This window comes from Nerophis ophidion, linkage group LG20, assembly GCF_033978795.1.
Source record: "Nerophis ophidion isolate RoL-2023_Sa linkage group LG20, RoL_Noph_v1.0, whole genome shotgun sequence".
Lineage (NCBI taxonomy): Eukaryota > Metazoa > Chordata > Actinopteri > Syngnathiformes > Syngnathidae > Nerophis > Nerophis ophidion.
Window position 1 is genome coordinate 14,839,839 of NC_084630.1, and position 22,800 is coordinate 14,862,638.

At 39.3% G+C, this 22,800-nt stretch overlaps 1 protein-coding gene across 5 annotated transcripts in view; it reads right to left on the reverse strand.

The window, feature by feature from the left end:
- Window positions 1-3,704: 3,704 nt before the first annotated feature.
- LOC133538774 (dynamin-2-like) overlaps window positions 3,705-22,800 on the reverse strand; it is a 54,100-nt gene continuing 35,004 nt past the window's right edge. For 2 of the 5 annotated variants that reach the window (XM_061880551.1, XM_061880549.1), the window contains exons 13-20: window positions 19,837-19,891; window positions 17,678-17,788; window positions 15,683-15,792; window positions 15,487-15,598; window positions 14,678-14,845; window positions 9,425-9,651; window positions 7,629-7,865; window positions 3,705-4,393 (exon numbers count right to left, since the gene is read on the reverse strand). In XM_061880551.1, coding sequence (XP_061736535.1) covers window positions 4,330-4,393; window positions 7,629-7,865; window positions 9,425-9,651; window positions 14,678-14,845; window positions 15,487-15,598; window positions 15,683-15,792; window positions 17,678-17,788; window positions 19,837-19,891 — 1,084 coding nt within the window. In that variant the 3' untranslated portion in view covers window positions 3,705-4,329. Of the gene's footprint in view, window positions 4,397-7,628; window positions 7,866-9,424; window positions 9,652-14,677; window positions 14,846-15,483; window positions 15,599-15,682; window positions 15,793-17,677; window positions 17,789-19,836; window positions 19,892-22,800 lie in introns of all 5 variants that reach the window. The other 3 variants (XM_061880550.1, XM_061880548.1, XM_061880547.1) reach the window with 2 other exon arrangements.

Genomic DNA, 22,800 nt, shown 5'->3' on the forward strand with positions numbered 1-22,800 from the left:
TCGCGGTGTGACTGCAGCCAGGCACGTTAAAAAAACCCTCGTCTTCAAGGCAACGTCTCTGTCGCTTTCACTCATTTGCCGCTTTTCCACTAATGCAGGGGTAGGCAACCCAGAACGTTGAAAGAGCCATTTTAGACCCAAATAACCCAACGCTGTCAAGCGCCATTCATATAAAACTTGCGGGCCTCACTAACATCAAACTTTCATATTAAGGTGGGGGGCGCAAAATAACGTCTCGCGGGCTGCAATTGGACTGCAGGCTGCGTGTCGGAGACACCTGGTTTAGGCGATGGCTGCGGTAAAACCCTGCAATCAAGTAACATAATATAATCCAAATTTTTATTTTAATCATGATAGTCAGCTTAATCAAGTAATCGTTGGTTGCAGAGCTAAAATAGTCATTTTATACCAGGGGTGTCATACTCGTTTTTATCGTGGGCCGTTTGTAACAGTGAATATATATCAATATAAATGTATAATTGTCTCATATTATAGTCAGACGATTGCCCATGCATCTCATTATAACAGATACAGTGGGGCAAAAAAGCATTTAGTCAGCCACAGATTGTGCAAGTTGTCCCACTTAAAATGATGACAGAGGTCTGTAATTTTCATCATAGGTACACTTCAACTGTGAGAGACAAAATGTGAAAAAAAAATCCAGGAATTCACATTGTGGGAATTTTAAAGAATTTATTTGTAAATTATGGTGGAAAATAAGTATTTGGTCAACCATTCAAAGCTCTCACTGATGGAAGGAGGTTTTGGCTCAAAATCTCACGATACATGGCCCCATTAATTCTTTCCTTAACACGGATCAATCGTCCTGTCCCCTTAGCAGAAAAAGAGCCCCAAAGCATGATGTTTCCACCCCCATGCTTCACAGTAGGTGTGGTGTTCTTGGGATGCAACTCAGTATTCTTCTTTCTCCAAGCTGTGGTCCTCTCCAAGGTTCTCAGTCATCATTGTCACCGACCTCCCACTGGGTGTGAGTTTTCCTTGCCCTTATGTGGGTTCTTCTGAGGATGTCGCAGTGGTTTGTGCAGCCCTTTGAGACACTTGTGACTTAGGGCTATATAAATAAACATTGATTGATTAAAAAAACAAATACATTTAGTAAGAAAATATTTCCAGGCCTTTGTGGGCCACATACAGTGATGTGGCGGGCCAAATCTGCCCCCCCAGTCTTGAGTTCGACATCTCTGTATTGGATCATTGATTCTCAAACTGTCCTACTTGTATTACTAGTGGTATGGTGGCTCTATTTAGTGTTATGCCAAATAATCATTTGATTAAAGTAGTGTTTTATTTTTCTATATTCAAACATTGTGTGACTGTTCAAACTGTATGTAATGTTACAGTGGCCAAAACATTAAATAGCCTTTTTAAATAAAACATTTGCCTCATTTTTAATGAATACTTAGGCTTAAAATGCTACTTTCAATGTCGATTATTATGATGGTACTTGGATAGTCCACGTCTTGGTAAAAAAAATGTGACAACCGCTGTATCAAACTGTATCATTTCCTGCTCATTTAGTACGTTTACCTTCACACAAAAACATGCACAGTCTTTTAATAAGTTCATTGAAGAAAGAATATCGGAAAAACGTAATATAGGTTATACATTAAGCCTTTCCGGTAAGGTTTATTCAGGTGTACTGGAGAGGAGGCTATGCCGGATAGTCGAACCTCGGATTCAGGAGGAACAGTGTGGTTTTCGTCCTGGTCGTGGAACTGTGGACCAGCTCTATACTCTCGGCAGGGTTCTTGAGGGTGCATGGGAGTTTGCCCAACCAGTCTACATGTGCTTTGTGGACTTGGAGAAGGCATTCCACCCTGTCAAGTCCTATGGGGAGTGCTCAGAAAGTATGGGGTATTGGACTGTCTAACTGTGGTGGTCCGATCCCTGTATGATCAGTGTCAGAGCTTGGGCCGCATTGCCGGCAGTAAGTCGGACACGTTTCCAGTGAGGGTTGGACTCCGCTAAGGCTGTCCTTTGTCACCGATACTGTTCATAACTTTTATGGACAGAATTCATAGGCGCAGTCAAGGTGTTGAGGGGTTCCGGTTTGGTGTCCACAGGATTAGTTCTCTGCGTTTTGCAGATGGTGTGGTCCTGAAGGCTTCATCCGGCTGGGATCTCTAGCTCTCACTGGATCAGTTCACAGCCGAGTGTGAAGCGACCGGAATGAGAATCAGCACCTCCGAATCCGAGTCCATGGTTCTCGCCCGGAAAAGGGTGGAGTGCCATCTCCGGGTTGGGGAGGAGACCTTGCCCGAAGTGGAGGAGTTCAAGTACCTAGGAGTCTTGTTCACGCGTGGGGGAAGAGTGGATCGTGAGATCGACAGGCGGATCGGTGCGGCGTCTTCAGTAATGCGGACGTTGTACCGATCCGTTGTGGTGAAGAAGGAGCTGAGCCGGAAGGCAAAGCTCTCAATTTACCGGTCGATCTACGTTCCCATCCTCACCTATGGTCATGAGCTTTGGGTCATGACCGAAAGGATAAGATCACGGGTACAAGCGGCCGAAAAGAGTTTCCTCCGCCGTGTGGTGGGGCTCTCCCTTAGAGATAGGGTGAGAAGCTCTCCCATCCGGGAGGAACTCAAAGTAAAGCCGCTGCTCCTCCACATCGAGAGGAAACCAGATGAGGTGGTTCGGGCATCTGGTCAGGATGCCACCCCAAAGCCTCCCTAGGGAGGTGTTTAGGGCACGTCCAACCGGTAGGAGGCCACGGGGAAGACCCAGTACACGTTGGGAAGACTATGTCTCGGGATCCCCCGGGAAAAGCTAGACGAAGTGGCTGGGGAGAGGGAAGTCTGGGCTTCCCTGCTTAGGCTGCTACCCCCGCGACCCGACTTTGGATAAGCGGAAGAAGATGGATGGATGGATTATTGTTTATTTCCGCTTCATGTGGTCAAACGTGCTCGAAGTGTTTTAGAGAAAAGTAAAATAATGAAAGTGTGTGTGCACATTCACTTTATGCCATAATACTTTTTTTCTACGCCGTGTTTCCTCAAAAGGGTCAAGGGTGAGCTGGAGCCTATCACAGCATCCCCAACCGATAACATGTTAATCACATGGCACATTTACCATCCATTAAACCCTGCATGCATACTTTTGGGATGTGGGAGTACACAGGAACAAAAACACGCATGTGCTGGAAAACATGCAGCATTTTTTTTAAGATATATAAAGAAGCATATTTATCATTGTATACAGTCAGCAATGCCTTTTGAATGTGAAATGAAAATCACACTTTTTATTTCAGAGGTTCAGCACAAATTGGACAATGTAAATTCTACCTGGCAACAAGGCCGCGTCCATCACCTGTGGTTGCTACGAGGGCAGCTGTGTGCAGGTCGTCTGTGTGGGAAAACCATATCATTGTTAGTTTTTCTCAATTAGACACCGCAGAGAAGTAAATATGCTGATTATAAGTGCAGTTGCACACCTTTGTTCTTCCCAGCTATTCGCAGGGCCGGGGCATGAATAAATATCTGTTGCCGCTAGCAACAGCAGTTACCATAGCAACACATCCATTGGCTGCTTTCACCTGACTTTAATGTAAATCCGATGTTACCTGGGCTGACCTGTTTAGTAAAGATTAAGTGAGCGCTCATGCATGCTTTCTAGCTCGCTGTTTGTGCACAAAGAAGCATCAATGCTAAGACACAAGGCAACAGAAATAAAAGCACACTCTCTTTGTATCAAGGCCATCATTTTAATAAACAACCTGAAAGACAGGCCCTTTCCCTCCTTTCATTTTATCCATGTTTTTTGCGGTGGTACACAATGGACTTCAAGATTCAAATGAGACCAAAGGTTGAGCACTATAGGGAAATGAATGATAAAGATATAATAAAACCTTAGTTATATGGTCGGTATGATAGTGAAGGAGGTTATAGCAGTCCGAGTAAAAAAAAAGGTTGATTGAAGGACGACTCTCTAAAGCATAATTTCATGGATCTGCCATCAGGGCAGAGAAAGGATCAAAAGTGCCGCTCGCTTATTGAGGTGCTTAAGTGTATAAGATTTTCGACAATAGATTAGCAGATAGAAATCTCTTTAAAAAAGGCTTTCTTACCATAAGAAATCATGAACATTAGTATAAAACACAGACAAAAGTGATGTATCATAACCCATAAGACTCATCAGAGTACTGTACATCCCTTTACGTCATGTCACTGTGCTTGTTGGTAAAAAAAATCAAATAAAATAAAAAGACGACATAATCAAAACAAGTGTCTGAGATGCACGGACGGCTAACTGGAAATATAAAAGTGTAAACTGAATGAAATATTTGTATGTGTGTGTGTGTGTGTGCTTCTAGTCAAGCAGGGAAGGTTCCGAAGGACGTATGATGGTGGGTCGGGGCGCAGCCGGGGGTCTTCTGCTGCAGGAGGCACAGAAATAGGGTAGTATTAGGAGAAAGGGAAGAAACATGCAAGGAACAAATATGATGAGCTAGTCATGCACCATGAACACCAAAGCACCACAAACCTGCACCATCCACAAAGCCACCGTTTCATAAGTAGTACAGTAGTACCTCAACTTACCGGCAACTTTTTAACATGTACAGTAACATGCCTTCTTTAAAAAGAACACGTTTTAGTTAATACATTGTACAATTACAATGCAATGCAATGTACTACAAACAACTACAGTAGTTTTATGAAATAATGTTATAATGATGAACAGCGTTTACTTTGGAGCATGGACTTTTACAGTATCTCCCTCCAGCAGCTTATCCTTATTTTCATGGGTTTAGACACCAGGGTTTCTTTCACATGTAATTAAAAAACAAAATAAAAGCGGCTACAACTAAAAACATTTTATTTTTTTCACGCGGAAACATATTAAAGTAATACAATATATGAATGGATATTAATATATTGCCTATTATTGTGCAACATTGACTAGTGATGCACTAGGGCTGTGAGAAAAAATCGATTCGAATTTGAATCGCGATTCTCACGTTGTGCGATTCAGAATCGATTCTCATTTAAAAAAATGTTTTTTTAATCAATCCAACAAAACAATACACAACAATACCATAACAATGCAATCGAATTCCAAAACCAAACCTGACCCAGCAACACTCAGAACTGCAAAAAACAGAGCAATTGAAAGGAGACACAAACACGACACAGAACAAACCAAAAGTAGTGAAACAAAAATAAATATTATCAACAACAGTATCAATATTAGTTATGATTTCAGCACAGCAGTGAATAAAATCCCTCATTGACATTATCATTAGACATTTATAAAAATAAAAAAGAGAACAATAGTGTCACAGTGGCTTACACTTACATCGCATCTCATAAGCTTGACAACACACTGTGTCCAATATTTTCACAAAGATAAAATAAGTCATATTATTGGTTCGTTTAATAGTTAAAACAAATGTACATTATTGCAATCAGTTGATAAAACATTGTCCTATACAATTATAAAAGTTTTTACAAAAATCTACTACTCTGCTTGCATGTCAGCAGACTGGGGTAGATCCTGCTGGAATCCTATGTATTGAATGAAAAGAGAATCCTTTTAAATCGGGAAAAAAAATCGCTTTTGAATCCGGAATCGTGTTGAATTGAAAAAAAAAAATGGATTTTTAATCGAATCGTGACTCCAAGAATCTATATTGAATCGAATCGTGGGACACCCAAAGATTCACAGCCCTATATGCACCATAAAATCAAACGCCGGAATCAGACTTTCATCATCATCAGCTGTGCTGCCGAAACAGGATGTTGTGATGACACAAGATTGTCTGGATTAGAGGCAGTATGTCCGCGATGTGGACGTATTTTAATAAATCCGAGATTTACCCGCGGACAGCGTTCTACAAAATGTGCAAAAATCAAGAGGACAGTGGCGGCTTTTAAAGGGGAACTACACTTTTTATAAAATATTTTGCCTATCATTCACAATCATTATGAGAGACAAGAACACACGTCTTTCTTTTTTTAAATTCTAAAGATTAAAAAAAAAACATTTGAAAGATGCAACTAATAGGAGTCTCTTGTGTTGCCTTCAAACCTCTCTAAAACAACTTCAAAACCCTCCATCAACAATTTATATACACGCTGTAAGTATATTTATTGTGGTAAGAGACATGTTCATAACAATATGTTGTATGTTCAATATTTAACGTATTTTGGTCTTTTTAACCATTACCGGAACTTATTTCCTGTGCACATTTATTCCCCTGGCCTTAGCAACATACTTCCAACTTTGGGCAACAAACGTGTGTGTATTCTAATCATAGCAGGCGGCAAGCAAACTACAAAGATTTCTTTTTTAGGACAAATGACAATTCAATATCTTGTCTTTTTTGAGGCTGAAAATACAGAGGATGAACTTCTGGTTATAGACGCCAAACGAGCACGAAGAGAGGGTGAAAGGTTGGAGCAGATGAAACCTGAGAGAGTCACGACCGGTGTGAATACTGTAACTGTGGAGCTTGGAGCCAAGCTATGTTGACATAAATGTCGTGCTTACCCTAAATCAACTGAAAAAAAAAAATTCCCCATTCATGGCCCCATTCATTCTTTCCTTAACACGGATCAATCGTCCTGTCCCCATAGCAGAAAAACAGCCCCAAAGCATGATGTTTCCACCCCCATGCTTCACAGTAGGTATGGTGTTCTTGGGATGCAACTCAGTATTCTTCTTCCTCCAAACACAACGAGTTGAGTTTATACCAAAATGGATACATGGATGATACAGCAGAAGATTGGGAGAATGTCATGTGGTCAGATGAAACCAAAATATAACTTTTTGGTATGAACTCAACTTGTCGTGTTTGGAGGAAGAAGAATACTGAGTTCCATCCCAAAAACACCATACCTACTGTGAAGCATGGGGGTGGAAACATCATGCTTTGGGGCTGTTTTTCTGCTAAGAGGACAGGACGATTGATCCGTGTTAAGGAAAGAATGAATGGGGCCATGTGTCGTGAGATTTTGAGCCAAAACCTCCTTCCATCCTAAGAGCTTTGAATGGTTGACCAAATTCTTATTTTCCACCATAATTTACAAAAAAATTCTTTAAAATTCCTACAATGTGAATTCCTGGATTTTTTTTTTTTTCACATTCTGTCTCTCACAATTGAAGTGTACCTATGATGAAAATCACAGACCTCTGTCATCATTTTAAGTGGGACAACTTGCACAATCGGTGGCTGACTAAATACTTTTTTGCCCCACTGTATGTCCATCTCTCACTATAAGCTAAGGCTTATAGGATGTTTAAGGTGGATCTTACATTTGCTACACCAACTAATGGCGGGGATGCTTGTAACTCAAATTGTTGCTTGCAACATAAAACATAACAAGTAGCCGAGAGACAGCTCTTATCTCCAAACACTCTTTAGTTGAGGTACCACTGCACACATGAAAAGCTTTATTAGCCCCGTTTCAAGCCAGAAGAACTGTTTAGTTCACTTTTAGAAACTACGAAAGATTCCAAAATAACTTTTTCCAGTTACATGTTCAATGTCGTCTTGTTCTGTTTGAAATAAATAGGACATCCTCATTCTTAGTGTGTTGCAGCTTTGATGTCACACTATTGATATCTACCATATTTACTGTAACTGTATATAAAGGTTGCTCGTCTACCTTGGGATGCCGGGCGGCAGGGAAGGAGGCACGCGAGCCGGCCTGGAGGGGATCACAGGTGCATTCGGATCAAAACCTGTCTGGGCGGGCGGCGGACCGGGTCTTGTAGGAACTGGTGGTGCCCCAAATGCTGGTGAAGGGTTGAGGGGAGGGGCCGCACCAGGGGTTGGTCCCCTGACTGCAGGGGGTCGACTTGGAGGGGGCGCTGTTGCCGAGGCAGGCCGTGTCCCTGCAGGACTGTGAAAGGGGAACATTTTAGTACATTTGGAAAGTCTTTAAATTTTAAAATAATATTTTATTTTCGAGGGAAATGTGTGTGACCTGTTAGTGTTGCAGTTTTTAATATTATTGAATGCAGCTGAGATAGGCTCCAGAAACCCCTGTGTCCCCGAAAGGGACAAGTGGTAAAAAATGGATGGATGAATGGAATAGTAGTTACCCTCTTACAGATGCTGTATCTCAATTATTCACAAGGGTGCCATCCACATGAACCAGAAGATGCTTCACCCCAAATTTATACTCCTAAGGACATACCATATTTTCCGGACCAAAGAGTGCACCAGTATAAAAGCTGAACCCACTAAATTTTAGAAGAAAAATATTTTTTCCAGATATTAGCCGCACCAGTCTATAAGCCGCAGCCATATACGTTGTAAAATGAGTAATTCACATATAAACATTTTGTAAATGTTTATATACATAACTTAACTGTTTCCAAACAGTACAAGTAACACGGCAGTTAAACATAAAACATAACAAGTACCCGAAAACAAAACAAAACCCACTAGCTGTGAAAGGTAGCTCTCCAATCAGCTAAACAGACTCATTAACTCCGCGGTGACATTTTGGTGAATTTACTGAGGAATTTGTGACACTGAAACAATACTAAAAGAATGCCATTGTAAGTTAATAACACTAACACAGAAACTTGAAAACACGTTAGCATATAAATTAATGCTAACAACACTACCATAATTACATTATGACAGCACGTACAAATATGCATGAAAACACTACTATCAAAAAAGGGATGGTTTAGTAAGAATAAGTATGAATTATTTTAGTTATATTGTAAAACTTACAAACGTTGCTTTGAGTGATAAATGACAAAAAACATACAAGTAGAAATGCTATTGATGACTAGTAGACGGAACAGAACCTATACTTCCGGTTCAAAGCACGGAACAGAAAAAAATACTGTAGACTTTTAACCCGGAGCACCTGCATTGAGGGAACTCGTCCAAAAAAAGGCGCCATAGCCCAAACAATAACACACTTTTTTAATGTATGTGTCGGTGTAACTACTTTGTAAGTTTGTTGTATACACAACCTTTTGGCCGCTAGGAAAGAAAAAAAACATACATTAGCCTAGGATATATATATATATATATATATATATATATATATATATATATATATATATATATATATATATATATATATATATATATATATATATATATATATATCACGTCATCGATTGGAAAATCCATTTTTAGACAATGTGATTTGCATGAGCGGCTAGGAGACTCTGAGAGTAAAAAGCAACAAGCGGTAGAAAATTAATTAGAAAGGACAGATTTAAAAACAATAAATAAATAGATTTAGAAAAATTTTACGTGGGACTTCCCGCGGGCCAGGCCGTAGTTTGGGGACCCTTGCATTGGCCGCATATTTGTATAAAATGCAGGTTACAGAACTCGGACAAAAAAGTAGGTGTTAATATAGTCCGTAAAATACGGTAATCTAAAATAAATGCCCGTCACTATCTGCAGTTGATTAATTGTAATTATTACCCAGAATCTTTGGCCATCCAGGTGTCGTCTACGGGAGGTGGCACAGGTGTGGAAACAGTGGTGGTGCTGATGTCTCCAATAATGACCAGAGATTCCTTCAGCGCGTGGTACATCCTCAGCATCTCGTCTCTCCTCTGGGCCTGCTCAGCAGACTCTTCCATTAGGCTGCTCTGGTCCCCGGCTGAGTACAAGTAGGCCAGCAACTCCGAGTGGATAAAGTCCTTTGCCTGGTGGTTAAAACGCATCTTATTTCATTATTTGTATATTGTTTTTCACAAATTAGTGAAGATATTTACTTTTGTTGCATGTAATGTCCATCTATTTTTTTCATGACGAGGGGGTTTTCGCAACTTCCTGAGGGGTTTGTTCTCCCGGGATGCAAACGGACTATTCCGGACCAGGCGTGAAGGTAGGAACATATTTATTAATCTAACTAAAAATCTGGGCAGGGCATGATGTAAACAAACATAAACTACGGCATGGAACAAACACAAAACTGTGGAATGAAACAAACATAAATTATGGCTTGGAACAAACAAGAAACTGTGGCCTGAAACAAACATAAACTATGGCTTGGAACAAACAAGAAACTGTGGCAAGAAATAAACACGACTTACGTGGACACGGCCTGAATCAAACAACATGAACTTTGGGATCGCATGAAAATAAGCAATGTTGCCAGTCCTACTAACTGGCAAAAACAGGCTTATAAGAATAGTCTTGATTAGAAACAGGTGCGCGGTCCGAACATCAGAGGCAGGTGAAAATCATAAGTCGGCATGGTAACCAAACAAAACAAGGGAGCGCAAACATGAACTAAAAGAGTCTAAAAACAAACAAAAAACAACAAAAACCTAATCCAGAACACAGATCATAACAATTTTCTACCGCTTGTTCTTTTCGGGGTTGCGGGTGGAGCTGGAGCCTATCTCCGCTGCATTCGGGCGGAAGGATGCGTACACCCTGGACAAGTCGCCACCTCATCGCAGGGCGAACACAGATAGACAGACAACATTCACACTCACATTCACACACCAGGAACCAATTTTAGTGTTGCCAATCAACCTATCCCCAGGTGAATGACTTTGGAGGTGGGAGGAAGCCGCGGTACCCGGAGGGAACCCATGCAGTCACGGGGAGAACATGCAAACTCCACACAGAAAGATCCCAAGCTCAGGACCTTCGTGTTGTGAGGCACATGCACTAACCCCTGATTCCACCGTGCTGCCCTGTATGTATTGTACTGCAATGTGTGTATATATATATATATATATATACTCTTACACATTTTCATCTAAAAAAATCACAATGTAACATAAACTTTATTGTAGGCAACTTAACTGATTAATATTAAGGCAGCAATGATTAATCAATGACATTGACGAATCCAATTTAAAACAATATTTGATTTTAATGGTAAAGGGGTTATACTTGTATAGCGTTTTTCTACCTTCAATGTACTCATAGCACTTTGACACTATTTCCGCGTCCAACCATTCACACACACTGATGGCGGGAGCTGCCATTTAAGTCCCTAACCACGACTCATCAGGAGCAAGGGTGAAGTGTCTTGCCCAAGGACACAACGGACGTGATTAGAATGGCGGAAGCTGGGGATCGAACCAGCAACCCTCAAGTTGCTGGCACGGCGGTTCGACCAACTGAGCCAGGCCTTACACATGATTTATATTCTGTTTCTTTGATCATGTAATGATGGTTACAAATACAAAATAATAAAATCCAGACTGCATGGAGTGCCCAGAACTTTAAATTCACTGAAATAGTTTCCTCACGGCCACCGCAATAGAACACATCAGATTTGTGGTGAGTGGGCGCCATGATGTGGTGGCAAAAAGAGGATATTTTTTTATTTCTATGATTGTCATTGCACACACTTTAAAAGTGTAATTTTATGGTTGATGATATGCATTTTTGTAGAATACACAAATTAAAAAAAAATAGTTATTTCAACTAATTTCCCTAAGATGCACATTGAGTCTTGAAAATGTGTTTTACCTGCTTGCTTGATTAATTAAACAATAATCAATACATTACTTGATTACTAAAACAATCAATACGTAGAACACTAATTAATATATTAATCAAATGTTGGTTAAAAGCCCTTAGAGTCATCTTATAAAAACATTATTTAGACCAGGGGTGTCCAAACTTTTTCTACCAAGGGCCACATACTGAAAATGTAAAAACATACAAGGCCATTATGTATTTTGTAAAATGCTAAAAACAGACATTATACATATTGAACAATAAAACTTTGTGTCACCTTTGTCTTACATGTGGCAAAGTATTTGATTATTAGTAGTGTCTCAATTGCAGGTCATTCTTATTTTATTAGTTGTTCTAAGCTCTTTTTTTTGTACATTTTTACAGTTTTTTTAACTTCATTTCGACAATATGCGGCGGGCCAACAAAACTTGAGCTGCTGGTTGTAAATGGCGTAAATTATGCACTTTGGACTCTAAAGATTTATAAATGCTTTTGACTTTATAGGAAGGTCTTTAGACAATTTATTTAAAAATGAACAGCTGCTGGAACAACACTGACATTCTTGTATGTGGAAGAACCTAAGAGCCCTGATCTCAACCCAATAAAACATTTTTAAAACAAAATAGAGATGGTGAGCCGTCAGGCCCTTTCTAAGGTCACTTCGGGCAACCACCACCAATAGGTATCGATCAGATAGCGGAGATGATGCGATGATAAATCTACAGAAACTCGCTTCATTCTACAGCTTCCCTCCAAAGTGCTCACACAAGTGATAGTTTGCTTCTTCAATTAGTCAACCTATACAGAAATTAGAGGTGCAAAAAAGCAATTGATTTACATCCAAATCACAATGCTTAGTCATCCTGATTCAAAAACAATTCATAATTTTCATAAATTGATTAAAAGAAAACAAAAAACAACAACAATTTTTTTTTATTGCTTTTTTTTTAAATAGTAATGCATTTTAAAAAAACAAACAGAATGAGCTTTTGTAACCTGTCACCTGTTTTGAAAAAGTTGAATCATAATTATTATACCAAATAACACATAGCAAAAATCGGTTTTAATAGAGAATCGTTTTGAATTGAGAATAGATTCCGAATCGAATCGTCACCTCAGGAATCGGAAGCAGATCAAATCGTTAAGTCCCCAAAAATTGACACACCTAGCAGACATGTGTTTCAGGAAGGTTTAATTACTAACAATGTGTTCATCTTGACTTACTACTGTAACTGCTTTAAGCTATTTGTTACGCTACATCAGAGATAGCTAGCATGCCGTAACTTTTAATGTTTTAGTTTACAATGTCTAATTGTTTTGGTGTTGGTGTGTATGCATATTTCCTCATAGTATTTGCTATAAGGTGATGATACATTCTAAATTGTTTACTTTGTTTACATAGACACACAACCGCCGCAGAGGAAGTGCAGGCAAATAGGAAATTAAACAGGATATTGGAAGATTGTTGGATAATAAATTACTTTTTCTAGTCTTTTTATTGTTTTTGTTTTCATTGATACTGTGTGTACCATTTTGAAAAAGTAAATTTTGTCCCATAAAATAAAGTAAAAAAATAATAGCAGCACCAACACAATTCATCAACAACTCCTCATGCTGTCATGAGGGTGGTTCTCCTGCTCATTTTCCTCCTGTCTTCCTACTCCCCTCCCCTCTTGTGTCTGTAAGTCTCTACCCTGTCAATAGTTTCAGGTGTGCTGCCAGTCATCTGAGCCCAACTGTCTCCAATCAACCACCAGATTTAAACCCTGGATTTCCACTCAGCCGGTGCCAATTCGTCCGTTGTCTGCGGTAGAGTTTAGTCTGAGCATGCGTACTCTGTCTTTTTCCTTGGACCTTTTGTAATCCTGTTTTTTGTATTTCCTCAAGTGGAGGACACATGTTGACCCGGTTAACCTGGAGATGAACTTTTGTTACAATTGATTTATTTTCTGCAGCTATTTTTTGTTAGTAAAAAGAGACTTTTATGGATCTGCACTTGGATTCAATTTTTTGAGATCAAAACACATTCTCAATTCACACTGGATGTGAATTCTCCCTGCCCACTGGGTGTGAGTTTTCCTTGCCCTTTTGTGGGTTCTTCCGAGGATGTCGTAGTCGTAATGGTTAGTACAGTCCTTTGAGACATTTGTGATTCAGGGCTATATAAATAAACATTGATTGACTTTCGACAAAAGCTATAAATCAGTTACAATTTTAAAAGGCAATAGTACACAACAGTTCAGTATATGACAGTAAAACACTGGTTTTCACAGTACAGTGGTATGTCAACTTAAAAGTGCCCCAACTTGAGTGTTTTAAGATAAGACCTGTCTCTCGGCTGATTGTTGTGTAACTACGGCACAAACTGTCTTAATTTTTCACAATTGTTGTGTTTAGCAGTTGTTGCGCGTCGTTTTTTCCTGGCGATGTTATCATTATAAAAAGTTAGAAATTTGCATGGCCACATGATAACGACAAGGCAACGTTATCAGACTTTTGCCCTCAAAAATGATAATTTCAAGTCACCCAGGACATGTGGACGAAAGGCTGAAATTATATAAAACTTATTTGTTCCCCACCTAAAAACTTACCTGTGTGAATACCTTATAAAGCCGCGGTCGGCAACCTACAGTTTCAGAGTTCTTTCACCTTATTGTCGTGGCTCCCGTTGGAGAAAAGTAACTAAAATTTGCATTTTTGAGCTCCATAATTTTCTGATTGGTGATTGCAAAGAAAGCAAGGAAAAGGGAGATTGCTGTGTGTATGGGATATGGGTCTGATTTTTGAGTGTGTGACCCTCGGTTAAGCTAACCGTGAATAAATATCAAAATTGAAAAATCTCAGATTGTTTTAAAATGCGTTCTGTTTTGCGGCTTCAGACTTCTTTGTTTTTTTTGGTGGGAGAGGGCGTAAAATGTCTAATTTGACATTAAAGTTTGCTGGCCACGCTTTTACAGGTTGTTGTTTTTTACAAAGAATGAAGGTGTTATAACTTCAAGAGGGGTTGGGGGAACTCCACATTTTCATTCGCATCCAAATATTGAATGTCCAACCTACAGAGCTGGAGTCTTTTCTGCTTCCATATGACCACAGAGTCCAACAATCAAACTTAAGGGGAATACTGTCTGTGTCCATTTAGTTCCTAACCACCTTGAGAGTCAGTACATTTACTTCAAAAGCCAGTAAAACAACAAGACTTAAGCTATATTTCTCCACATGCAACATTAGTAAAAGAGGAAAACCTACACTGTTGATCATGAGGTGCATGATGGTCTTCGGCATGAGGTCTCTGATTGACTTGTTGACGATGCTGATGTAGGAGTCCACCAAGTTGCGGATGGTCTCCACCTGACGCTCCAATTGTGGGTCCATAGACACGGTGTCGCTTTGATTCATTGCGTCTTCATTTTCAGGCTAAAGAAGGGCGGGACAGACAGAAAAGGAGACACGACAAACTTCAGGTGCTTGAATGGAAACAAGAGATTGATCTGTAAGCTGATAACCACACTGATAGATGTTGTTTTTTTGGTTATATCATTTGCACAACTAAACTTTTGAGTATCGAATATTATAGGAAAGTGTCAGTAAATTCATGCCCATAATATCAGTGAACTGATGTATAACCTCCTCAGTGGCCTTGTGGTTAGAGTGTCCGCCCTGACACTGTTAGGTCGTGAGTTCAAACCCCGGCCGAGTCATACCAAAGTCAATAAAAATGGGACTCATTGCCTCCCTGCTTGGCACTCAGCAATAAGGGTTTGAATTGGGGGTTAAATCACCAAATGATTCCCGAGCGTAGCCACCGCTGCTGCTAAGCAGGGGTTGAACATGGGGATGGGTCAAATGCAGAAGATACTTTCACCACACCTAGTGTGTGTGTGACTATCGTTGGGACTTTCTCTTTTAACTTCATTGGGTAATCATCATAAAAACTGTTCATGCAAACCAAAGTCTGGTTTTAACCTTCATGACCGACTGGTTTAACGGGTCTAAAGTGCACATAACTGCAAACAATCTTCAAATATCCTTGGGCCTCACGCGCATGTTACCACTACCTGGTCTTTCTCTGGGTAAACACCGGCTCTGAGGAACGAGGCTTTCCAGCTGTCGACGTCGTCCTGGGTGTCACATGCCAGCTCAATCTGCCGCAGGTCTTTGTACACGTTCCTGTGGAACACGCGTGCAATGACAGGACCGGAAAAGATGTTGAAAAGGCTTAAAGATAAGGGTGGTTGGCAGCTAATGACTCACCTCTGCTCAGTGTTGAAGATGGCAAATACGTGTTTGCTGGACATGAAGCCCTTCTCCACGTCTCTCAGCTTTAGGTTGTCCAGAGGCAGCATGTACTTCTTTTCTTTCTCCTGAATATTCAGGAAATATGCGGCCAGTGAGTTTACTGTCATCCAACAGGTGTGTTCATTACTAATGCAATCACTAAACACGTACGAATTCAACCATAAGCGGGAATTATATTAAAGGGGCCTTATTATACAAAACCAAGTTTTCTTAGCTATTGGCACCTGCTGTGGTGTATTTGGGATCTGCATAAATCCCGAAAATGTGAAATCAAACTGTGGAAGAATTGCGCAGATATTTTAAAACAATCTTGCCTTCATTCATACCTCCAGGAAACAAGCCATTTGAAATGTTCCTATTTAGTGACGTATTTCAGCAGACTGTCCATATATGGTAGAAATTTACCCAAATTACTTTGCACACGTCCGCAGATGTCATCCAACTCTGGAGTCAATAAACTCCTTTTAATCTCTATCCTCTTGTTGTGGAGCAGACTGGTTCATACATGCACATGCATCCTCCGCTGTTGCCATTTCTACTATAAAGTAGCGTATATTTGTAACTTAATCTGTCAATAGACTCGCTATGGAAATGCTAAGAACTAAAACAAAGGGTCGGAGATGCTGTAGAAGGTGAGCCACGTAAATAAGACCGCCCACCAAACGGAGCATCCTGAAGAGACGTTCAGAAAACTGCTTATAAACAGTCTGTAAAAGATAATCTATGCAAAATGTTGACCAAAGAACCACCATGACATGTTATGTAGACCACAGGAAAGTGTTTAAAAATATATATATGATATGACCCCTTTAAACATTACTGTTAAAATAGTGAGTACTCGGTTTTGCATTAAATGTACAGAAATGTTATATACAGTTAAAGGTGTTTTACTAATTTAAACAGTGTGACTCAGTTTTGATTAACATCAATATTTATGTAATTGTTTATTATTGTGATTTTCGTTGGCAGTGTATAACTAATACAGTGGGGCAAAAAAGTATTTAGTCAGCCACCGATTGTGCAAGTTCTCCCACTTAAAATGATGACCGAGGTCTGTAATTTTCATCATAGGTGCCCTTCAACTGTGAGACACAGAATATGAAATAAAAATCCAGAAATTCTAAAGAATTTCTTTGTAAATTATGGTGGAAAATAAGTATTTGGTCAACCATTCAAAGCTCTCACTGATGGAAGGAGGTTTTGGCTCAAGATGTCACGATACATGGCCCCATTCATTCTTTCCTTAACACGGATCAATTGTCCTTTCCCCTTAGCAGAAAAACAGCCCCATAACAGGATGTTTCCACCCCCATGCTTCACAGTAGGTGTGGTGTTCTTGGAATGCAACTCAGTATTTTTCTTCCTCCAAAAAGGACGAGTTGAGTTTATACCAAAAAGTTCTATTTTGGTTCCATCCGACCACATGACATTCTCCCAATCCTCTGCTGTATCATCCATGTATCCATTTTGGTATAAACTCAACTTGTCGTATTTGGAGGAAGAAGAATACTGAGTGGCATCCCAAGAACACCATACATACTGTTAATAAAGCATGGGGGTGGAAACATCTGTCTCTCACAGTTAAAGTGTACCTATGATGAAAATTACAGAACTATTGTTATCATTTTAAATGGGAGAACTCACACAATCGGTGGCTGACTAAATACTTTTTGCCCCACTGTATGTTTGCCTCTCTTGTATAGCTAAATATGGGGTAACCAAATATAATGATAATAATTGTAGCCAAAATTCAACTTCAGATTTGTACCTGTTTAGCTTATTTTATCTGTGCAGTTTGGAGGTTTGCGGATAGCTTTGTCAGGTATACAAAAAAATAAAAACATTAAAAAAAAGGTCCTATATGCATTATACACTTCTTTAGAACATTTAAAACAACAACTTTGGCTTCTTTAGCACTAGACTGATGTCTTAAAACATAAGACACTTTACCTCCTCATCTTTGTACCAGGAAAGTGACTCTGCAGTGAGGACAAACCAGTAGTCTTTGGAGCCTCCCTTCATGATGCTTATGTTGATTGTTAGCCAGCCTCGGCGGATAACCTGCATTTGCGAGAAAAATACATAAAATACACAAAAGCAAACGACAATAAAAACTAACCCCAACTACAAGACTCTAAGCCTGAGAAATTCCATTTAAAAGAAACCCATGCAAGTCCAACCCCTACAAACAAAACAAAACAAAAAACCAGAGAGTATATAAAGTTAAAAAACAGGCTTGAAAGAATATGTCAACTTATTTGCAATCTTTTCTCTGCCAGGGACAAAAGAAGACAAGAAGTCTACAATTAATGGAAACAACTTCCGGGACTATTATTTTTTTCTTCTTGAAAACAGAGTTTAATGTCAGTTAAAATAGACCACAAGACATCCAGTTCTTAAAGCACATTCAAGAATGTACTCATTCACTTCCCCCTTCTTTACTGAGTGTTTTCACAAAAGGCTCTAAAGCAGGGGTGTCAAACTCATTTTAGATTGGGGGCCACATGGAGAAAAATCTACTCCCAGGTGGGCCGGACTGATAAAATCACGGCACGATAACTTGAAAATAAAGACAACTTCGGATTGTTTTCTTTGTTTAATAATAGAACAAGCACATTCTTTGTTGGCTTTTTTTTTACACTTACATATTGCGGTTGATATTATTCTATCTTTATTTTTCGTTATTTAGACTTTCTGAATGAATTATGTGATAATGTTCATCAGTCATCTCATTGGTGTTAATTTTCAATCTATCGAGATAAAAATAATAGTATTAAAATCAAATTACAGGATGTTATTTATTAGGGGTGTGGGAAAAAATCGATTCGAATACGAATCAAATCGTATTCAGAATCGATTCTCATTTTTAAAAAATCGATTTTTATTATTTTTTTTTTTAATCAATCCAACAAACCACTACACAGCAATACCATAACAATGCAATCCAATTCCAAAACCAAACCTGACCCAGCAACACTCAGAACTGCAGTAAACAAAGCAATTGAGAGGAGACAAACACGACACAGAACAAACCAAAAGTAATGAAACAAAAATGAATATTATCAACAACAGTATCAATATCAATTATAATTTCAGCATAGCAGTGATTAAAAATCCCTCACTGACATTATCATTAGACATTTATAAAAATAAAAAAAAAGAACAATAGTGTCACAGTGGCTTACACTTGCATCGCATCTCATAAGCTTGACAACACACTGTGTCCAATGTTTTCACAAAGATAAAATAAGTCATATTTTTGGTTCGTATAATAGTTAAAACAAATTTACATTATTGCAATCAGTTGATAAAACCTTGTCCTTTACAATTATAAAAGCTTTTTTTTTTTAAAAATCTATTACTCTGCTAGCATGTCAGCAGACTGGGGTAGATCCTGCTGAAATCCTATGTTTTGAATGAATACAGAATCGTTTTGAATCGGAAAAATATCGTTTTTGAATCGAGGATCGAATTGAATCGAAAAAAATCGATATATTGTCGAATCGTGACCCCAAGAATCGATATTGAATCGAATCGTGGGACACCCAAAGACTCACAGCCCTATTATTTATGTAGTTTGATCATTTTCGTCGACTGGTGCACTAACACCATGTGTTTTTTTGTGTTTTTTACATGTGTAGCATAATCTGCAAAGATACAAAGAATTGCTATTGCGACATCTAGTAGACACATTTAGAACAGCAGTTTCTTTTATTCAAACATATTGGCTCATTTTCATACTTAGCCAACTCATCCCGCGGGCCGGATAAAACCTGTTTGAGGGCCTGATCCGGCCCGCGGGCCTTCTGTTTGACATCCCTGCTCTAAAGGATGGTTGACTCAGCTCAGACACCCACCCAAAGAGGAAGGGACTAAGAAGTGGGGTACTCACAAGTGTCTGTCCCTGGGTCATCGAATGTAGGGACAGTATTGGAAATAAAGGTGTACAAAGACGATACATAAGGGCACATACAGTACACCAGTGTGTTAGTATGAAAGCAACAAAAGGCTCAGATGGGTGGTGACAACCATTAACATTAAACAGGAGACGGACAGCAGTCATGAAATTACATCACTTCAGATTGAGGAGTCTAACAATTATACATTACCTGGTTAGGCATGACTCTCTTTTTGGTTGCATTGGCAGCGGTCCTCTGCTGGGCACTGCAAGATGAGAAGTACTGCATAACCTATCATGTGAAACTATGACGAAAGGATAGTCCTAAGTTATTTTATTTCACGATACCCACTATAATCCTGCAACGGCAAATTCACTTTACACACTGCTGTATATGCTGCGTGCCATGCATGCCTTGCTCATGGGCATCTCCACAGCAGTCAAGAAAAAGGCTTTCATCTCTCCAACAAGTAACTACAATGTATTTGTATCCGCATTGAGACAATATCCAAAGGCCAAAAGTCTGCAACACCAATTATAACGCTGATGATGCTTTACCTATATAAACGCTGTAATTACAATTTTTAGGTTTTTAATCCCTCAGTTATCGTACAACCCACTCGGTTTTTGACAATTTTTTTGCAAACACTATTTTAATATTTATTTTTTTGAACAACTGCAAGTTAACCAAACCACGGGGCAAAAGAAAGTGGTGACTGGTAGCACATTGCTGTGGGGTTTCGGAGTCACGACAGTGTGATGGGTTGTGCCAAAAAGCACTGTCTACCGCATGCATGTAATTGCATCTTTTGCAGTACCAGTAAATAAAGTTGTGTAGGAACACACATTTTGTTTGTGAGTTCTTGGATATAGCGCAAGTGCAAGCACTTTGATAAAAAAGGTAAGAAACACTATTGAATTCAAGAAAAAAAAACCTAACCGAATATGACTGCCTTCTTCTCCTCCCCCTTCGCTCTACCCCACCTTTGCCAACAACAGTCTTCAATTCAAATTTGCCGTTCATATGTAATCAACATTGTTTTCTGCATTTACAACTACAATTATTCTCTATAAAATGTGTTTTGTGTTTATGTTTTTGTGTATCTGTAAAGATTTAATTGAACTAAATCCGAAAGGGAATAAGCGGTAGAAAATGGATGGATGGAATTAATAAGGCTACTTTCTGGTAGTATGGAACAGACGTGCACTACCATTATGATTTTGGTGTGTTTCTATTGATACCATAGTGACTGAAACTTTATCCAGATTCTCATCAAAATTTAATGCATTCTCCTTTGGCCAATGCGCCAGCTGTCTACAAAGTTGAATGAAAATGCGCTTAGAAATGTTCCCTATCAATCCCTCTCAGAGTGCCTGTCTTTTTATTTGCTGTTTTTAAAGTCATTACACCCCCCCAGGAAAAAAACACCAATAAAAAAAGCTAAATGTATGTGTTGTTTTAAGTAGAACCTGCACAAGAAGAGTCAAAAGGCATTATTGCTATGACACTTACATCAGATGACTAAAACTGTATCCTGTTACTGTAATAACTTTAATGTATGACTTAATGTATTAAAGGCCTACTGAAATGAGATTTTCTTTTTCAAACGGGGATAGCAGGTCCATTCTCTGTGTCATACTTGATCATTTCGCGATATTGCCATATTTTTGCTGAAAGGATTTAGTATAGTACATCGACGATAAAGTTCACAACTTTTGGCCGCTAATAAAAAAGCCTTGCCTTTAACGGAAGTAGCAGACGATGTGCGTGTGACGTCACGGGTTGTAGGGCTCCTCACATCCTCACATTGTTTATAATCATAGCCACCAGCAGCAAGAGCTATTCGGACCGAGAAAGCGACGATTTCCCCATTAATTTTAGTGAAGATGAAAGAGTTGTGGATGAGGAAAGTCAGAGTGAAGCACTAGGAAAAAAAAGGGGGAAAAAAAGAAAAGAAAAGGCGACGGCTCTAGGCGGCGGCAGTGGGAGCGTTTTAGATGTAATTAGACACATTTACGAGGGTAATTCTGGAAAATCACTTATCTGCTTATTGTGTTAATAGTATTTTAGTGAGATTATAAAGTCATACCTGAAAGTCGGATGGCTGTGGTGAACGCCAGTGTCTTTGTGAGAAGCCGAGGAGCCAAGATCACAGCTGCCTTTTTGAGCTGCAGGATGAGGTCGCATAATCCACTCAAGTCTCCGGTAAGAGCCTACTTAATATCACAATTTTCCATCTAAAAACTTGCTAGTTGACGTAGTGAAACATGTTCGCTTGACCGCTCCACAACAAACAAAGAAACACTGGCTGTGTTTGGGTTGCTAAAGGCAGCTGCAATCCACCGCTTTCCACCAACAGCATTCTTCTTTGACGTCTCCATTATTAATTAAACCAATTGCAAAAGATTCAGCAACACAGATGTCCAAAATACTGTGTAATTGGACGATGAAAAGAAACGACTTTTAGCCGTAAGTGGTGCTGGGCTAATATGTCCCCTCCAACCAATAACGTCACGAACGCATCATCATTCCGCGACGTTTTCAACAGGATACCTCGCGGGAAATTTAAAATTGCAATTTAGTAAACTAAACCGGCCGTATTGGCATGTGTTGCAATGTTAAGATTTCATAATTGATGTATAAACTATCAGACTGCGTGGTCGGTAGTAGTGGCTTTCAGTAGGCCTTTAAGTTGCCATGAAAACGTTGTGGAAAAACAGTTTGAGATGGTGATTCATAGTCACTCAATCAATGTCTTAAGGTGGCTTTAATATTTTGTTTATTTCTAAAGAATGTGTAGAACATTGGTTCTCAAACTTTTTTCACCAAGTACCATGTCCGAAAACACTTGGCTCTCCAAGTACAACCCTACTGACCAACATTCAAATACAGTAGCGTAGTAGGCCAAGTTTTCATTAAAAACAAGGCAGAGGTTTTTTTTAACAAGTATATTTAATATTTTTGGCCAGTGTAACATTACGACCGTTTGAACAGTAACGCTGTGTTTCAAAATAGGAAAATTAAATACTGTGTTTTAATCAAGTGATTATTTGGTGTGCCACTAGATGGAGCCCACGTAACACAGTTTTAAAATCACTGGTATAGAGCATGACGTGAAAGGCATCTAACAGTCATTGTGATATACCTGATTGCAATACAATATGAAGACGGACT